General features: G+C 39.4%; 1 protein-coding gene across 2 annotated transcripts in view; it reads left to right on the forward strand.

The window, feature by feature from the left end:
• The first annotated feature begins 8293 nt into the window (after window positions 1-8293).
• Window positions 8294-19163, forward strand: part of tnksa (tankyrase, TRF1-interacting ankyrin-related ADP-ribose polymerase a) — a 111782-nt gene continuing 100912 nt past the window's right edge. For both annotated transcript variants that reach the window (XM_036528289.1, XM_036528290.1), the window contains exons 1-2: window positions 8294-8751; window positions 9934-10158. In XM_036528289.1, coding sequence (XP_036384182.1) covers window positions 8307-8751; window positions 9934-10158 — 670 coding nt within the window. In that variant the 5' untranslated portion in view covers window positions 8294-8306. The remainder of the gene's footprint in view (window positions 8752-9933; window positions 10159-19163) is intronic.

Raw genomic sequence — 19163 nt, forward strand, 5'->3', positions numbered from 1 at the left:
AGATTTCCTGAGCTTGTGAAATGCGATAACTCAGAACAGGAAATGCTTGACGCTTCATTTAACATTCATGTCAATATCCCACTGCTTTTTCGCCTGGCATTTTGGTTACCTGTGATGATGTTTAAAAAAAAGTGACACAAATGAGAAATTTGCCATCCTGAAAATGAGTCATCGTGCAGTCTGAATTTCATTCGCTGGACTGATGTTATTTTAAGACAGATTTAAAAAAAAACTCTTTTTTTAATCTCCACTGTGTGCCAGATCTATGAAAATACCTTCATTCCAAATGTATTGGTGAAAGGGGTAAATTGAATCAGACAGGTACAGACAAGTTAAAATGAAACTATAATTTCCCAGGAAACACATTCTGCAAAAGCAATTTATCTTATCCAGCCAATGAATTAAATTTTCCTCTCAGGAAATAGAACAGACTTGAGTATGGCTGACAATAATTTATTTAATAAAAAACAGTGTCATGCAGATATGGGTAATATGCATAAAAATGCAACACAGAGAGGAGGGAATGTGATCATTAACAACTGAATCAATAACAAACAGCGATATAAAAATTCTGTTGTTTTTATTTGAACAGTTAAAACTACCAAGTGGAAAAACAACAGAGACAGGCAAGATGTACATTTGAAAATTAATTCAAAACAGAGGAAATGCAAAAGTCGAAATAATAAACACAACACAGTGCTGGCTATTCTGAAACAAATGATCTCTGCCAGCTTCATCGCTTACTACAGTTTGTCAGTTTGTCAGGAGCACTGATTCTTGCCAATCCACCAATAAACCAATCAGTCAAATAGATTTGATGTATTAGATTTTACAACAGATCGGTGAGCGGGACAGTGAACCTCTCCGATTGTGACACACAATTTAATTTAAATTTGTGACATACAATTTAACTTTTCAATTCATGTTATTAATTATTTAATTTATTAATGATTAGCATGTGCAATGAGATCAATTTGACGAGCAGTTTATGGAGTATGTGGTCAAAAGGTTTGCAGGATACTAAAACAGGTCTAAGCTTTTATGAGACTTGACTGCATATTTTTCAGTGAAAGTACTTGCTGCAGATGCATGTATCATTTAAAGAGGTTTTTGATTAGAGTGGGGAGCAGGATTCAGACATCCAATGTGGTGCTGACAAAGAACTGCAGGTTGCTTTTAGAATCTCCATTGCATTTTCCAGATCAGCTCATATTTCAATCATATGGACAGCTCATCTCCTTTGTCAAGCCCTCTATATTAGCCTGTTAACTGATCCTCACGCTGTACTATGAAGATCAGTGGCTTTGCGCAGTTTGTCAGATGTGACACAGACCTAGCCAAGCATAATGTGACCATCATTTTTCAGCTCTATACGAGAACAGACATGCATCATCTTATGCTAGACCTTATTCCACATACAAAGTGGAAAGCTGAATTACATGGATGAAAGCTAAATTACATGGATGAAAACCATGCTGTTTTGAATATCGCTGTTGATCCTTGAGAGCTGAAGTCTGGTGGCTTCAGAAGTGAGAGCACATCTGGTTCAAATAATGACATCTATTGAACAATTAACAGCTGGGTTTAAATGAACAAACATCCGAGAATTCTGCAGTCCCCAAAAGATTGCATTTGCCATTCACATTTAATGTATTACTAAAGTAATACATTAAATGGGTTGCTCAGTAATAAGCACAAAGAACACTGCAGTTAGATCACAGAGACTGTGTCAGATGTCCATATCATTTGAAATATCAATCCTTAGTATTGTGGAGCTCTCAGTGTTGTTTTACTGTTAGAAGGATATCCAGATCTTTGTATAAGAAGCAAAACAGGGTTACAGTAATCAGAGGACTCCATAGCTGTATAAGTTTAGAATCATACTGTCATGTAGGAATGATTTTTCTCAGGCAGCCAATGCAATACTACTATAACAGATATAATTGTGGTTAGATGAACAGCTCTTTGCTGAAGTTTGCCTCACGTACCATAACTCCACGGCTAAAAAACAAAAGTACACTGCGGAGTGGAAAAAGAGAAAAAAGTTAATGAAAAAGTCCATGAACTGGAAAACTCTTTGTGTTCCCCAGAACTATGATTGGTTGTGTTGGAGCAAGAAGGTTATCTAGGGAAAATGAATTCCAGGGCTTTGATCCATCAAATAAGAGAGCGGAATTCCCGCAGTGATATTTTAACTCCACTGAGTCAGAACATTGCCATTACAGCTCTTTTCAGATGGTCTGATGGGATAACTCTTCCCACCTCACTCAGCTCGGATAAGAAAGCATCTATTCTGATTCAGTCAAAATTCTCTGACAAAGCGACATTTACGTGTTGATAATTTCACAAAAATGAATGCCATTTTTCTTTGTGTTGTTAAGTGTAGATAGTGATATACCTGAAAGTCATTATGGGCCCAAAAATGATTTATCGAGAAGAACACATGGCAGATTTCAACTGACATCAATTAGCTGCCATCTCTTGGTTGAACATTGTCTGTGAAAGTGTAATAAGCATATATTATGAGATTTTCCAACACCAGTTTATCAAATAGCACCACACAAGTTATGGCTGATCCACTTTCTACCAGAGCTTTTTGGTGAAGTTACCATATGGAGCAATTGGATGTGTAAATGGTAGTCCTGTTCAGACTATGTGAACACTTGCAATATGTTAGGCAAGATGTTAGGTGGAAGTGTAGCATAGTGGGCAGGAGCAGGGCTTGTAATCACAACGTTGCTGGTTTGATTCTCTGCCATCGAACAGCTGCTGTATCCTTGGGCAAAATACTTGACCCAGAATTGCCTCAGTAAATATCCAGCTGTATAAATGGATAACATGTAAAAATTGTGACCTATTTAAATTGCCCTGGATAAGAGCATCTCCTAAATGCCAATAATGTAATGTAATGCAAGAAACAACATTTCAATTTATGAAAATGGTCCAAAAAAGAAGAGTGGAAATAACTTCCTCTTCTGTAACCAATATGATGTCTAACAGATTCATCTCAAAATAATTTTGCAGGGGGACACTTGGAGCCAATCACATGACTAAATTACATATTACATGACAGCTCTCTTCATTCTGCTGAAGGGGATGGAGCATGAGCAAGCAGATACAGCAGAATACAGATTTATTTTTATCCTCTCCGGGAAGTGTAAGTGACAAGTGAGAAAATAGACTGTGCACTCCACAAAAAGACTTAAATGTAAGAGTGAACAATTCTGTCCACACCTGGGTGAGAGTCAGCTGGGGGTGCAAGAGTGGCCCCTGGTACACAGAATTTGTGATTCATCCCTATCTGTATGTGGAGGGAAGCATATAGCTGAAGAGCACTGGTAGATACTGCACCCAATCTAGCTCTGCACTCACAACTGTCCCTTGGATTTTTATTAACCATCCATTTATCTTTCTGACAGCTGTTTTGGAGTCCCCATGTGAAGGCGCGCTAGTGACATATTTTATCCTACCCCCTCGTAAGGAAAGGCATAATTCATTCCTTGTCACTAGCTCTGGTGCTGGAGATTTCACTGCATACCTGCTGCATCACCGGACCAGACTCGACCCAACAAACTAGAAATTTTCTTACCGTGAAAGTGACACAATTTAAGTTTTAGAGTAAACAGCAAAATGGTCACTTTAATGAAATTCCTGTAAATGTCAGTTCCATTGCACCCTGAAACCCAGGGACGAGTCTAAGCTTCAGTGGGTAATGAATCAAAAGCACCAAGGTGATGACACCTAGTGATGAGAAAGCTGCAGTTTTGCTGTTCTGAAAGTGTGTGAGCATTAGTTTTAAACAGACACCCTCCACTCTCAGGTACTTTATTTATCTGCTGTTTTAAAGCCGGCAGTAAGTCTTCAAGGTCATTTCACAGGCAGCGTGCAGAGTTCACGGAAAACGCAAACCTTGCAGATTAAATTCCAGCGCTGGATCTGTCCCAGCCTAGGCGCTGAGGAATATAAAAGACCAGAGTCAAGCATGCAGTCGAGCAGTCTGAGCTCAACCAGCTGAGCTCCAGGATCGAAGGATCCCATGATATGTAATCTTGGCGCAGACTGACGGATTTCAGCTGTGCCGGATGGAGCTGCCCTGAACGCAGTGCCAAATGTGGATGTTTTTCCAGGACTCATCCATCACGCAGGCCTTTACTTATCTGTTCATGCCGTGTTGTATGTGTGTTTTACTTGGATGCACTTCACTTCTTCTATTGCCAGCTTTATTCTACTTACATGTTTATTTGCTCCCTCATCTATTAAGCTGTTGGTTAGGACAATATTGTTATGAGCACACTTTGCAAATATCATTAGCTCAGAGTATTGCCCAGAGTCATTAAGACTGAAATTTGTAAGTCAGCATGCTGCATGTAATAATAATAATTCTTCCAGATGATCTTATACCCAATGCATAGGTGGTTACAATTGAGACGGTCTCAACTCATAAAACCCATAGAAAAAGTCATTTGCCTTTTAAGTGACCAAGCAAAGCAGAGCACCTAAGCAATATGCTGTGGTTTGGTTACAGTCCTCTATGTGTGATTGCGTGTACGTTAATGTTAATGCTTGTGTTTTAATTTTTATTAATGTTCATGTAATAATGTTTGTTGCTATTTGACAAAGTCTAAGTCAAAGTCTGCTTATGTGTGTTTTCACCACTCTTGTAGATGAGAATACATTAATGATCAATTTTCACATAATTATAATTTTTGCTTGTAAAGTATACATTAAGAGACAACAGGCCACATAAATCTCAGTGATTGGATAAACTCAGTTAATTAATTTACTTGATGGTTTGATAAAACCCTTACTCATCAAAACAACTTTGGATGATGCAGTAAAACTGGATAGATTGTAATAAGGTACAAAGCTAATGTGTCATAATCAGCCATGTCATATCAAACAGACACATCTTTGAACAAAAGCATGAAGTAATTCTCTAAATTCGGCTATACTCACAGATTAAAGTCACACATGGGCTGCATGGATGACCAAAATCAGTAACAGAAAGAATTGCTCCAGTGCCTCTACTTTCATTTGCATAAATAAAAATAGATGGGAGTTTTTATTGTCGTTCTAATGCCTATATATTATGATAATAATTAATACTTTCCTGGATTGCATGATACTCTTCATAACACAGAGACAAACATTTTGTCCATTGATATCTATTTTGCAGAAATGACATAATTTGATTAATAAAAAGAACTAAACAAAGACAAGAGCACCTTGGTCCTCCTGCTGTCTAATTGGATGAGCATTTGATGTCTGAAAACAAACTCCTCTTTAGTGCTCCTATGCACCAAGTTACATTTTTCAGCTAAATCCTACAGGAAGAGCACACCACACCAGCCTGATTTTATTTCAAAACTCCCTCCTCGCTGTCACATTCTTAAAAAAACCTTATTGGTGTGAATCTGGCTTGAATGAATGGTGCCAACTTGAGGCTTTAATGGACAGGCTAACTCCATAAAAATGTTCTACCTTCTCCCTCATCATTTACTTATCTACAGAATGCAGGCACCGGACCAGTTAGAGAGGCCTCTTTTGCCTCTTTGTATATGAAAGATTCATATAGGAGGCCTTGCCATGTCTCTGGGTTTATGCCTTCACGGAATCTGTATGTGCAAATCAAGGATCTGCCTTATGCCGTTCTGATTTTTTAAAATAAAAATTTTATGCTTATCTTGCAATTTTGCTCTTTACCTCACCACTCCAAGGGTTTATTTATCACTTGGATGCCTTCCATCTCTCCCCATCCTATAGTTCTTACGCTGTACTGTATGTCAGTGTCATTGGTGCACGCCTCCAATGAGGTATGCATTGAATATTAATATTTATGTAAACAACGGAGCAAATCTTGTTAAATAAGCTTGTCATGATATATGTTTTGATTTACATGACTGTGGATCAAAGACATGTCAAATTTATAGGCACGCCGTTGTGCTTAATGTTGCAGACGTGAGAACAACCAATTATAAAGCTGACATTCAGTGAGCTGGATACAGCTGTGCACCATTTCAGTGTCGGTCAGTGCAACATTTTTGCTGGCTCACTTTCTGATCATTTTATTTTTAATTGCTAGCTAGCTTGTTAAACAGTCAGGGTGATTGTACTAAAGCAATTAAGCTTTTTGAGAGAAATAACCTTATTAAGACCTTCAATAACACACCGTATCAAACAGTGACAGAGAAAGGGGCAATAATCATAGCTGATCAGAGAAATTACTTATTCCAAATAACCTCTGGCTACAATTGAAAAAAAAGAAAAAAAAAACAACACTAAGAGTTTGGACTTCAAAACTGGATAAACATACTTGAATATTGGCTGAAAAAATGTAAGAAAAAATGCACATTAAAGCATTGAATTCAATATCTCCCAAAAACATCACAAACTCCAACAAACCTGTTTATTCTTTTAATACTGGGAAACAACAGAAAACATTTTGAAAAATAAATATACATTAACTAAAATCACATTTAAAAAGGAATCAGTTAAAAAAGATCAGTTATACAGTCTGTCATACAGTACAATGGGTAAGACCATGATACCATATGAAATCTCAGTCTGAAATTTGCTTTGTTCTTACAACAATGTTTGAAGAACAAAAAATGGCAAAGACAACAAAAACAATAAAAAATGTAAAGCCAGACAAAATGTATTTTTTCATATTAATATTAACATTTTTTAATGTTGAACATAACTACATTATCATCAAAGCTCACATCCACATTTAATAAGACATGCAAAAAGGGTTTAATATACTATCAAGATTACCCATGTCAAAAGTTATAAAGACGTAAGAAAGCCTGTCTAGATTAATCTGTAAGGCGAGAACCCGACCCTGAAGTCAATGATGCAAGCTAGGCTTACAAGCAGCAACAGTTCTTCATCAGAGCAAATGGTGACATTCAAAATCCTTTCACAAATCAGTTGCCCTTCCCATAGATAGATCTCTGATCATTTAAGAGCCCCAGGAATTATGGAAAGCACAATTCTGAGTGTATGTTTTTGTGGTTTGTGCATGGTGACAATATATTTTTAGCAACGGTGTGAAAAGCTAGATGACTAAAAATAAAACTAACAATAAACATTAAATGATTCTCACAAATCCATCCATTCAATAGAGGATTGCTTGCTGAAAGCGAGGGTAAATAATTTTGAGTATGTTCTAAGCTTGAGCTGATAATTTGTTTTTTACAGACCTTTGTCATCATACAGTATACAGAATGCCCTGTGCAAACACCTTGCCCAATGAAGAAATGATTTCTGCAGCTATTAGAATGATTTTAACTTGTTTATACCAAACATTACTGAAACAATCTCATTTTTCTACCTGTATCACAGTGTATCATGAGGTCTGGAATAGTTTTTGACCCATCTGTGAGACCTATGATTTTAATGAATGGATTTCTTTATAGGACATGGAGACCACACTTGTCTGGAATAGAAAAAGACAAGCAGTGCAATAGATAGCAATTAAGAGAACCAAGTTGTTGCTCCACTTGATTTGTATGGTCAGAATTAGTGTACAGTAATCCAGTAAAAATGCCTAGAAACTTGCCTTTAACCAAAAATATTCAATAAGAGATTGGAAAATACTAAAACAAATGCAGTTTTTCATTGACTATTCACAGACACCTGCTGGCAATCGGGCATAAAGACACTTTTCTTCGCTATACTGCAATGATTCAAGTTTGGGGGCCCAATACTCATTGATGGGCCACTTGGTGTGCTGTATTTCTCTCTGACAGATGTGGATGGAAAATGGAATTGCTACAATGTCCAAATTCACTCCTCAAAGGAATGGATTCGCGTGGTCTGGTGTTGTGATGCAATTCACCTGAAACCGAAAAAGAGCAGAAACATCCGCTTGGAACCTGTGAAAGAACAGAAATGGAAGAATGGACACGGTGGACTGAATTCTCCGTTTAGGGTACTGGATAAGCATGGTTGTTGCAGTCACTACGGAACACCAGAAACCGTACAGCATATCATATTGCATTGCTTGCCTTTCTCAGAAAATGCAGGTGGTCATGCGACTGGTCGAAATCGGAGTTCTTACATGTCAAAGAAAACTCTAGTGCTCATGTTTTGAGACGACATTGCTTAGATACAATGATGTTGAATTGTTAGGACGATGCATCGTCTTACGCATCCCTCCGATACTGATAGTGGCAGTAATGTGCCTTTATTCTGTTTTAACTGCAGTTTCACTTTCAAGCGAAGAAGACGGACGGAAGTTTGGATTAGCCATTTCCCGGAAGTTCAGCAGAACTGTTTTTGTTGCCAGAGGGACTGTTGTGAAAATGGCGACGTCTCGTCGCTCTTCCCAGCAGCAGCAGCAACAGCAGCAGAGCCTCTCCTCCCCTCCGCGGAACACCTCTCTGTCCCTAACTCCCCCGGGTTCTCCCTCGGTGCCAGTGGGTGCAGCGATTTCGGCTCCGGCTGGAGCTGAGCAGGATAGCAACGGGGATCCGGAGGTAACTCCGGCCTCCCCCGATCTCCCTGCTGCGGCCCTCAGCGCCAGCAGCAGTACCAGCTCGACCTCAACCGGCGGGGGCAGCAGCGGCGGCACCAGCCCGGACTCGGGCAGCACCAGCCCGGTGGGCAGCGGTTGCGGGGCTTTTAGGGAGTTGTTTGAGGCCTGTCGCAATGGAGACGTGTCCCGGGTGAAGAGGCTGGTGGATTCGGTGAATGTGAATGCCAAGGACATGGCTGGGCGCAAATCAACCCCGCTGCATTTCGCCGCAGGTCTGTAACTGTTAGGCAGCCAACTAACACTACATCGCTAGCTGGCTAACATAAGTTACCCATTTTATTTTAATCGCTTGTAAGGTAGCTGGTTATTAGACCATCCAAACAGAAACAGATTAGCCGAAAGTGGCCGCGGCAATATCCAGATGGGTCGGTAACTTGCAATAGCTGGCTAAGTTTTGGTGAGGTTAGGGAGGTGGAGGTTGCCTAGCTAGCTACCATTAACGCTAGCACGAGTGCATTTTTGAGAACGCCAGACAAGCAAACTTAGCCGATTAGTTATTTGCAGTGAAGTTTGTTTGTTGGTGGGAAGAGTAGGTTATCCCCCCCCCCCACGACACGAAATCAAAGTGCCCTTATATTGGCTAGCTGGATAAACAACCGATATACCCAAATGCGAGAAAATGATCCTTTCAGAGTGGCAACCATGTGCGACCATTTGGCCATTAAAACAGCAGCTTTTGCAGTCTGTTTTTCCTATCTCAGTGGAAATCATATACCACCATTTGGCTAACGGTCAAAAAGTGTAAAGCTTGGGCCCATCACACACCTGTTGTGTCGGATACTTTATGGCACAGTGGAGTAATATGACTGTTTTTAATGATACAAGGAAATGAACTCATTGCTTATAACTATTTAAAAGTGGTCGTCAAAACTATTTCATATACATATTTCAATGCGGCACGTAAAGATATTAAATCAGTTACGAGTTATGAATTATATTTGTCCAACGTTGTGGTTTAATCGGAAAACATGACAAATTGAGTCGCTCATAAAAGAAAACGTGAATAGATTGTTTGTCTGGAGAGCGGAGTCTATAAGAATACAAACCAGAGATCTGCACTCAAAAGTAAGACTAGTTGTTTAAAATGTTTTCTGTTAAGTTATGGATTCAAGAAGGGAAGATACAGATACTTCTGCTGCTTTGCCTTCATCAGTGTCACTGTAAGACTGTAAAGGTGGAGTGTCTTTTGTCCTTTTGTACATATAACAGCCGCAGTGACATTTTTCTTTGATTGACTGTTAGTGAAAATGAGGGTTTTCTTTTTTCCTGATGATGACTTTGCATATCCAAAGCATTTTATTATTTCTCAAAGGCGGAGTTTTGTGGACAGGTTGTAGTTATTGCTTTTAATCCTTTGTAACAGAATTGTGACAGTCTATTCCTTCTCCCTCCAGGGTTTGGAAGGAAGGATGTTGTGGAGCACCTCCTGCAGACAGGTGCCAATGTACACGCCCGCGATGATGGCGGCCTCATCCCGCTGCACAACGCCTGCTCCTTCGGCCACGCCGAGGTGGTCAGTCTGCTCCTGTGCCAGGGCGCCGACCCAAACGCCCGTGACAACTGGAACTACACCCCACTGCACGAGGCTGCCATTAAGGGCAAAATCGATGTTTGCATCGGTAAGGCCACCCCCCCCCCCCCGGAAACCGTGTCTCATGCTTTTCTATCATGTAATTAGGAGACCACAGATAATGACAGAAATATATATGGATTTGAGTGATATTTTTAAGAATAAGCAAACAATTTGTCATGTGAATCATGTTACATATCACATGTGGATCTTACTCCCCCCCCACCTCCTTTTGTTGACCAGTACCAGAACAGCCTGGTATTGGCCTGTCCTTTTGGAGAAGTGTTTGCTCGAATGGGCAGGTATGTTGCAAGTTATCAGGGATTTGACAAATTAAAGTGAAAGTCGGTAGAGAACCAAACAAAATGGTAACATGCGTGGACAGCTGTAAATTCATTTGTAAATTCAATTGCTCTTCATTTACTTAGGTGCATGTCCATTATGCATGGTAATAGAAACATTCTGACTGGCCTGCTGCTGCTGGCAGCTGGCAGATGGGGAGATGCTGAGAGAGGGAAAGCTGAGACTCGTGGTCAGATCTTCTCCATTTCGCTCTTTTGTAGGTTATTGACAGTTCCTGTGCTGAGTTCAGCCCTTTGTATGTGTTGATGTGTTTTACAGTATGTAACTCGGAGAGAGGGTTTCAGTAATGTTTTCATTAACTTAGCATAGCCTCACCAGGCAGACGCTCAGCAGCTTTGTCATGCTAGATTTGCTGATCCCTTCTGATAGGGCAGTTTAGAAAAGATTTCCTCTCTAAAGGCATGCAGTCATATGGGCCACTTTTCTTCACTTGTTCGGAGCCTGTAGGTATGGTAGTGCCATTTGGTCAACAGGGAAAGCATGGTCTGATGGATCTTTACCATGATATCACGTCCACATTTGGTTGGTACAAAATGAGATGCATTTGTCATCCTTGGGTGATTTGGAAGATCATTTAATTATACAGCCTTTCACTGTGCCATGAACGCAGATTGCGGTAAGATTGGATACACCCAGAATAAAGTTAGCATCCTAATGCATAAATGCAAAAAAGGTGTAACATTTCCTGCACCTATTAAGTAACATCTGGAACAGCTAAAATACAGCACTGTGAAGGTCATCGGGCAGGCTTAATTTGAGTGTGATTTTAACTCTGTGAGGGACAGCCCTGTCTTCCTTGTGAATAATTAATGAAATGTGATTTGTAGTTTTCCAGACCACTGCATAGATAATTGCCTTTAGATTACTGAAATGTACATTGACTGGTTCATTAAAACTTTGTAGAACCGCTGGTGCTCAAATGACTGCTCCAGACTTATTGGTGCAGGATTGTGGGCTGAGCTGGACCTTGTAATGACCTCTTATATGAGGGAAGCTTATTTATAAGGCTAGAACCTGAGACATGGCACATTACAAGTTCAGCCCGGAAAATAAATTCATTTCTTTGCGTGACCCTGAGACTAACAGCAGTAAAGTGGGTACCAGTGGTTTGCACATTCAATTAAAGGTTACAGATGAGATACAGATACATTAATTCAGAGTTCTCCACATAAACGAATAAAGCCTTCTGCTTTTTGCACCTCTGTCAGTCATATACTTGTACATCATTTGCATATTAAACTAAATACACTTTCCACTATGACTCAGTTGATTTGGGAAGATGCTTTGTTTAAAAGGGATGAAAGAGACTGCCTTAAAACTGATATACGTTGGTTATCGGAAAAAAATAATCAGCGTTTAGTTTTTGCGTCAGTGTTTCTTGCAGTTTGTGGCATTGATGTATTGACGAATCTGTTCAAGCCGTTCTCTAGTCACATTTGCCAGTGTGCCACCTTGGGGGGGAGGGGGGGTGTGAATCTATGATTCATGCCCAGAGAACTTTGGTAATATTTTGCTGTTTGCCACATAAATTACATATACATACAATCATTGCTTACATACTGTATCTCCAGTCTCTGCTTCTGTGAGATACAAAAGAAATTTCAAGACTGATATTCAAATGTGTGTTTTCACTTTTGAAAGTGAGTCTACATCATATTCGAATGTAGCTGGCTGTAAAACGATGACATTTTATTTCACATCAGGATGCTTTAGTAAGTGCTAACATGGAAGCAATACAAAGCCCATATAGTAAAATGACTTCACTGTAAAATGGGTTGCAGTTTACTGTTCTTAGATGCCTGAACACCAGTCTACAGGAAAGAAGGACTCTATCTGCTGATGAAAAATGGTCGTTTTGATTATAGTAGTCTTTTTGAAAATGACCAAAGGGATGTAGCTGAGATATGAGGCGTTCCACAGCCTACGCTGTCTAAAGGACATTCTTAAAGACAAGGGTCTATAAATCTATGTCTGTGTAATCATGGTTGCAACTTAATGCGAACATAAAATGAAAAATCTCCAAATGATTTTAGGCCCTACACTGCTAAAATTGGATTTCGATTCAGATAATTCCAAACGGCAGATAAACATGACCAAGATATATTTGATTGCAGAAGCACAACTTGGCAGTACTGGTTTTCCTATCATTAAAGCAGAGTTATGAACATGCAAAATGTTTGATATTAGTTCTACAGATTTGAACTTTTTACATCTACAGTCTGAGATTGCAGTGCTAATCATCTCTACAGCAGTAAAGCAAGGAAGGAACTGTCCCTTCTTGCTTTCAGTTTCCTCTGATTGGCTGAGTTGCATTGTGTGTTAGGGGTCGTACTTTATATGGATGTCATGTAATACTGATTTTTAAATAATATGCTTTCATGTTCAGTAGCTTTGCCAGAGTGTATGGACATCCCTTAGGGTTCCTCCGTGTTTGCTTCTAACTTTTTGAAGTGCTTCTTTAGCCTGATTTACACAGAGATGGGAGTGCAAATGTGAAGCTATGTTCAGAACTCAGCGCTGGAGGCTTGCAGGTAGAGATATCAAAAGGGACAGCACTGCTGTGACCTTGATCAAGGTGCTTCACCTGACTTGCTCATGAGAGTCGAAGCCAGCTGTGAAGCATTCTGGAGTGTGTCACTCGAAGGATTCAGGCAAACATACATTTGATATTGAAAGGTGGAAATTGCAGTTAAGACAGTTTTATGACTTGATGAATAGACCTTACATACCCATCAAGGGAATCTTAAAGTGCACAGATTAGGCTCCATGCATTAATACATTATTTATGTCCTAGCAGAGCTGCAAACAAAATGTAGTGCCACTTAAGCACATAAAACTTGTGGCCCTCTATGAACTCATAACCATGAAAATGACTTGAGGACAGCGAGTCCTATGCTATTTGTTTTTATGTTATTTAGGGAAAACATACCCTTAATTCTGCTGGGGGTCATAAATAGCTTTCAGGGTGGTAGTTGGGCAGCTTCCAAACCACAGATCGGTTTGGGCTGATGCAATCTAAACACAGGGTGCTTTACCCTTGGTTCTTAGTAATGAAATGTGGTAGGCTGGTTTTAGTTTTTAAATGTTTTTTGTTAGTAACACCTGCTAATTTTGATTAAAACCATGTACAAGATAGAATCTTAGGTTAGGTAGTAAAATCATATATTGATGCATTCTATAAAATAGAAGAAAAACTGTGAGTAATTAATAGACAATATTGTAGCTACTAACGTAACATTGCTTACTTCCTAGAAGAATGTTTGGTAAGGTCCAGCACAACTAGGTATTCAGCTAGCATGCAGGAGATAGTATTACTTATGGCCAGTAATTTAGTTGCATTCTTTTTTCCTTGTAATGAGTTGTCCTCACAAGTCAAGTCTGTGTTTACCTTTCTCCTTGACATAGTGGGACAGTGGGATTGATTTGTTGTTTTCAACCCTGCTTTCCTTTTTCCCAAAGACTGCTCCAGACAAGCTCTGCTAAATATTTATTTTGTTTATCCTATGAAAGTGGAGTAGAGGAAAGACTTTTATTCTTGCCATTTTGTAGGGTCTTGAGTCCATTTGGAGTTATAAAAAGTTGATGAGCGTGACTTGCCTGCGAGTGTTGAAGGTGAGGATGGCTTTGGCTTGTCGGGGATGGAGCGTTGCTCGACCATGTGTTGCTTTTGATGTTCCAGTCTAATGAATATCATATGAGGCTGATCCGTGAGAGAAGGGACACCATGCAGAGTAAAGCAATTGAGTTTTTAAACAGTACTCTCACATCAAAACCGTCTAACACTCTCACTGTGTGTATTTCTCTTTTCCTAAGATGTGCAGAAGTCTTAATCTTTGAAGGTTTATTTATGAAAATATTTTGTTTGTTCAAGGATAACATCGTAAATAGGAACAAGATCAGGTACTGTTCAGGGTCTGGGGCTCTGGTGGATCCCCTGATTAGTGGCTTTTTGCCTTTGAGCGATATAATGAAGGTATTATGGTTGCCTTAGGGGGTGGGTGTCGGGTATGAGTGTTTCAAGCACTGCTTAGACAAAATTAGATTGAGTTTGAATATAAAATACACGGTCCTTTGTAGCATAATGCTGGAAGATTGTTTTCTAGGTCCATCTGTGCGAATGCAGCCATGCAGCAAGGGCACGACTGGTGAAACTCCGTCTGTAAATCCCTAAGATGTACGACTTTGATTTCGCCTGTGCACTCTGCCTCAGGAGCAGTTTTCAATAAGGGTTAATCACGGGGCATTCTTCTTGATTAGCTGCAGAGACTATATCATTCTGAACTCCTAATCAGTGCTGGAGTGCACCATATTCATGAGAAATATGAAGTTCCTGCCATGAAATGAAGATAGTGTTACGATTGCTGTGGAATGCAGTGGAATATTTCAACCCCCCCCCCCCCCCCCATCCTCCCCTCTCTGTAGGAAGTGCAGACTGAGCATAGGTGTCTGATTTGTGTTGGTTTGTCCTTCAGACTGACTTAATGCTGCCTATTCCTCTCCTCAATGAAAGAAAATCTGGTGCCAGAAACCAGTTTGTCCTTACACATTATTTACAGCTGGGCCACACTTTGCAAACTATGGTGGCCTTCACAGTGTATGAAATATTGAATATTATCTTCCTGTAAGGATCTGAATTTTCCTGAATTTTTCATGTCTCTGTGTTTCTTTTTAATTGCGTTTCGTTTTAATTAATTCCAACTTCCAGTTCCAATCAATGCAAATCATAGGAAGAATGAATCGTTGGGCCTATGCAGCAAAGACATGAAATCAAGAATAGGTTTTTTTGTTCGGCATCTGTATGTGGATATTTTGGAAATGCTCAGAGTGAACTTTTTGAGGTTAGGTATGAGATTTCTAGAGAATATAATGAAAAATACAGTAGAGTGCCTCTCAGGTTTTCAACCAAAAATGACTATGGTTTCTCAGTTTGGGATATTTGTAAATTTAAATGCCCCCTGTAGGCTTCAGTTGAATGACTTCATTCGGAAACATCTTCATAATGCTTTATTTAATATGGCTCAGTAACAGACCATATAATGAGCGAGATGAATAGATGAGTAAGCAACATCCAGAATTTGAGATTTCTATAAATTAAAGCCAAGGAGATGTAAGTGTTCAACCTAACAATACATAAGGGAGCATTAAGAGATCAATGTAAGGACAGAGATAGATAAGGCTGGTGTGAATGTCCTGGCATATTTGCTTTAGGAATGTGGTGATTTTGGGAAAAAATGCAAAAAGCTAGTGGGCAATTTTGTAGATTTGTAGCTGTCAGTACATTACATAATAACTAGGCTGTTTCTTCATAAGGCACTTACAGTGCTAATCCGTCATGTTGCGCTGGTGGCGTATCCCCACTAAAATTTTTTAGTCATAGTGGCCACTTTTTGTGGCCACTTTTCGGCCAGTGCTGCGGTGTTCTCCCAGCAGCACTCAATCATCAGAGTTTGGTCCCTTATTAATTTAATAACTAATTTACCATACGTAAAGTTAATGAATGTGGGGTATTGATTGAATTGAATTCTCACTGTTTTATACCTATGTTGTTGTCTCATGAGAGCAAAAACATGTTGGGCTTGTGATATACATTAAATTCTGTCATGGCATATTAGCCTTGTAAATCGCTGTGGAAAAGAACCACCTACCCAAGAAATAACTAGGCCCGTGTACAATGCATATTGTTATTGCTCCCTGGTTAAAATTAATTTCATAATATATCTTTTTATGAGTGTATCATTAATGGAAAATGGGAAGGAATATCACATCAGAAATTACTATTTATTTAATTAAACCATCAGTACAGAAATATTAATGCAGTTGTGTGGTCATATGGCAGTGTTCTGTGAAACGGCTCGCCAGAGCTAACCCATGCAGTCTCTGTAATATGGAAATGCTGTGTTCAGAGATTGGATGCAGGTAAACTCAGATAAAAAGCTGTTTTAAATGCCTTTAATCTGTATCCATAGTTACAGAGTTACTTATTTTGGAGAAAGCCTTCATGAAAAAGTAAATTACTTTGGCTTAAACTTAAAAATTGCTGGATGAGTATCTGAACTGTTTTGATTAGTTAAAGCTATTTTGACACTGTTACAAAGCCAAAAATTGTGACTTATTTTCAGCTTGTGTAACAAACTGTCACATGATTTTAGTGCTAACCTCAGAGGAACTCGGCATGAGATTTGATTGATAGCTAAGCTGCAATGGCTATACATTAGTAAACATGGAGCATTTTACAATGCAGCATTATTTAGAATCACAATTCATTGATTTGCAGTCAGTCATCTCCCCTGCAACATGAGCCCAATTGTTTTGCATGAATAGCTACACGTAAATAAATGCAAATTCCCTGTCATATATTCTGTACTTTGACTGAATACAGCATTTTCCTTTTCATTTGTGTGGATTTTTTTTGCTTGCTCATGTTCTCTAAAGCATTCCTACAACTCTCATCTTTCGCAATGAGCCTTGTTCTACGGTTATAGCTTGAAATAAGCATTTCGTTTTAATACTTCTTTTGAGGACGTTGCTTTCGATTTGTATAATTATAAATCGTGTATTACAAATACAAATAATCGTGGAGCGGAGTGTGTGTGTGTGTGTGTGCTGGTTAATCAGCTACTGCAGTGAGAGAAGGGTGCTGAGTCTGCTCGGTCTGGACAGGACTTGAGAACCAGCATGTTTTTAAGAGGCGCAGGGGCTGTGCTCATTGCTATGGTGTGTGCTTTCAGTGATTTGCTTTTATGATACACAGTGCTTGCTTTTAATTCCATGTGCTCTGCATGACTGACATTTCAACCAGTCTTGCCAGGATTTGGCCAGCGTGCTCTCAAAGTCAAATTATTTTTTCATCACAACATCAGTATTAACAAGGTGTGAAACATGCTGTTTCGAAAATGGTTATTTTGAGTGGTAAATCTGATTTGAACGCTTAATTTCTCAAACGACTAGGCCTAAGTACACACATAAAAATCTAACTTCAATCACCATCATCCATGCAGTGCATAATATTTCGTGTTCAAAGGGCGGCTCTGGGTAAAATTTGTAGTCATAACAAAAGCAGTGGTTTTTCTCAGAATATACGACTAAACTTTTATCTCAGCAAAGGACTTTCTTCAAATGGAGACAACACATGAGGCTGCATATAAGTGGAAAGGCTCCAGCAGCTGAGACTCACCATTTAAAGTGTGGCAGCAGGAGGGTTAAAATGATCAAACAAATAGCAGTTGTGCTTTAAAAAAATGGGGCTTTAAGGAACCGTTTATTCTTCTCCTGGAAATAAACTGAGCCGGGCATCTGACGTTGAGGGAGAGAGAAGAAAAAATGGCTCAGAATTGATTAAATCTCTCAGTAGCACAACATTTTATAAGCAGAAGGGCCAAGACATCCAGTGCAATAATCCCATTGATTGTTAAACCTAACGTAACTTTTTTTTTTGTAAGCTCCAAATGAGAAATCTCATTCCGGGGTTGTCACGAATGCAGTGGCAGGCAGTCCGAAGTAATTAGAGATGATGTATTTTCTGATTACTTTCTTCTGCACTATGATAGTTCTTTTAGCTGTGCTGCTGCGCGTTAGATTGAAACTGCCCTGCCGAGTCTTGCTGTAGGGTAAAAAAAAGGTTTTTCTTTTTTGCCATAGCCTGTAGATATGTCAGTTTAGCTTGTGATATCCTCTTCGTGGTTTGTTAAGCTTAACATTTATTTTGATTGTTTGATGCCAATTATGTTTATAATAATTTTCAAAATTACAGTGTGCATTTGCGTGTTTAATTTAAAAGATAGAAACAGAACAAGTGGAGGCCAACAGGGCAGTTTGATGTGGAGTATAGTGATTAAGTCTGTGTGACAGTAGCTTTGTCCTGAATTAGGAATGAGGTCTGTGGGTGTCAACCCCCCCCCCCAGCCCCTTCCCTTCATGGAAGCACTGTTGGCTACAAGTCATAGCTTGTTCCCTCTCTGTAGTTTGTATTTAGGCCACTTCTGCTCGGGGTGTGAAGGCACTTTTGTCTTCCCTCTAGCGCAGTGACTTCAAAGCCAGAAAGTAAATAAGAATATGAAGGGATGTAACACCAGTCACCTTACTCTAATAATAATATATCATGATATAACATTCAAATTCTGCAGCCAATAAGTATTATTATGTATTAGAGACTCTTTCCATTGTTAAGAAAGAGTAGTTGAGTACAGATTTCTCATGTGGACAGAAGGCATTGGAGTTGCATTTGGGAAACCAGCAGGGCACCCAGGAAGGTGGTATTTTGAGCGCAGGTGTTTTCATGCAAGATTTTCATGCTTCCAGCAGGACTGATGTGTCCACCGATGGCCTAATACACTTTACATTTGCAGTTGAGAGAATGAGGGCACATTAGTGTTTGCTCCATTGATGGGAGTGCCCCAGTGCCTTGGTAATGTGACTGTAGCTTTTGCTGTTACCGGTGTCCTTGGCTGAGGAATAAAGATGTGTGTAGGCTAGATCAGAGATGTTTACAAAGAAGGATTTGAAAGGAACTGTTAGGTTAAGGAGACGTTCTTGGTCAGGTGGAATATGTCAAGAAAAGCCTGGGATTTGAGGCATCACATCAGTCATGGCAACATTTGCTACAGGTATTGAGTCCCGGTTCTTATTTTCTAGCAGCCATATGCTGGTATGAAGTTAAGTCTGTTTCAAAGAGTCTTTCTTTTGGGTTTATTG

The sequence above is a fragment of the Megalops cyprinoides genome, chromosome 5 (genome assembly GCF_013368585.1).
Source record: "Megalops cyprinoides isolate fMegCyp1 chromosome 5, fMegCyp1.pri, whole genome shotgun sequence".
In the NCBI taxonomy this organism is placed as follows: domain Eukaryota; kingdom Metazoa; phylum Chordata; class Actinopteri; order Elopiformes; family Megalopidae; genus Megalops; species Megalops cyprinoides.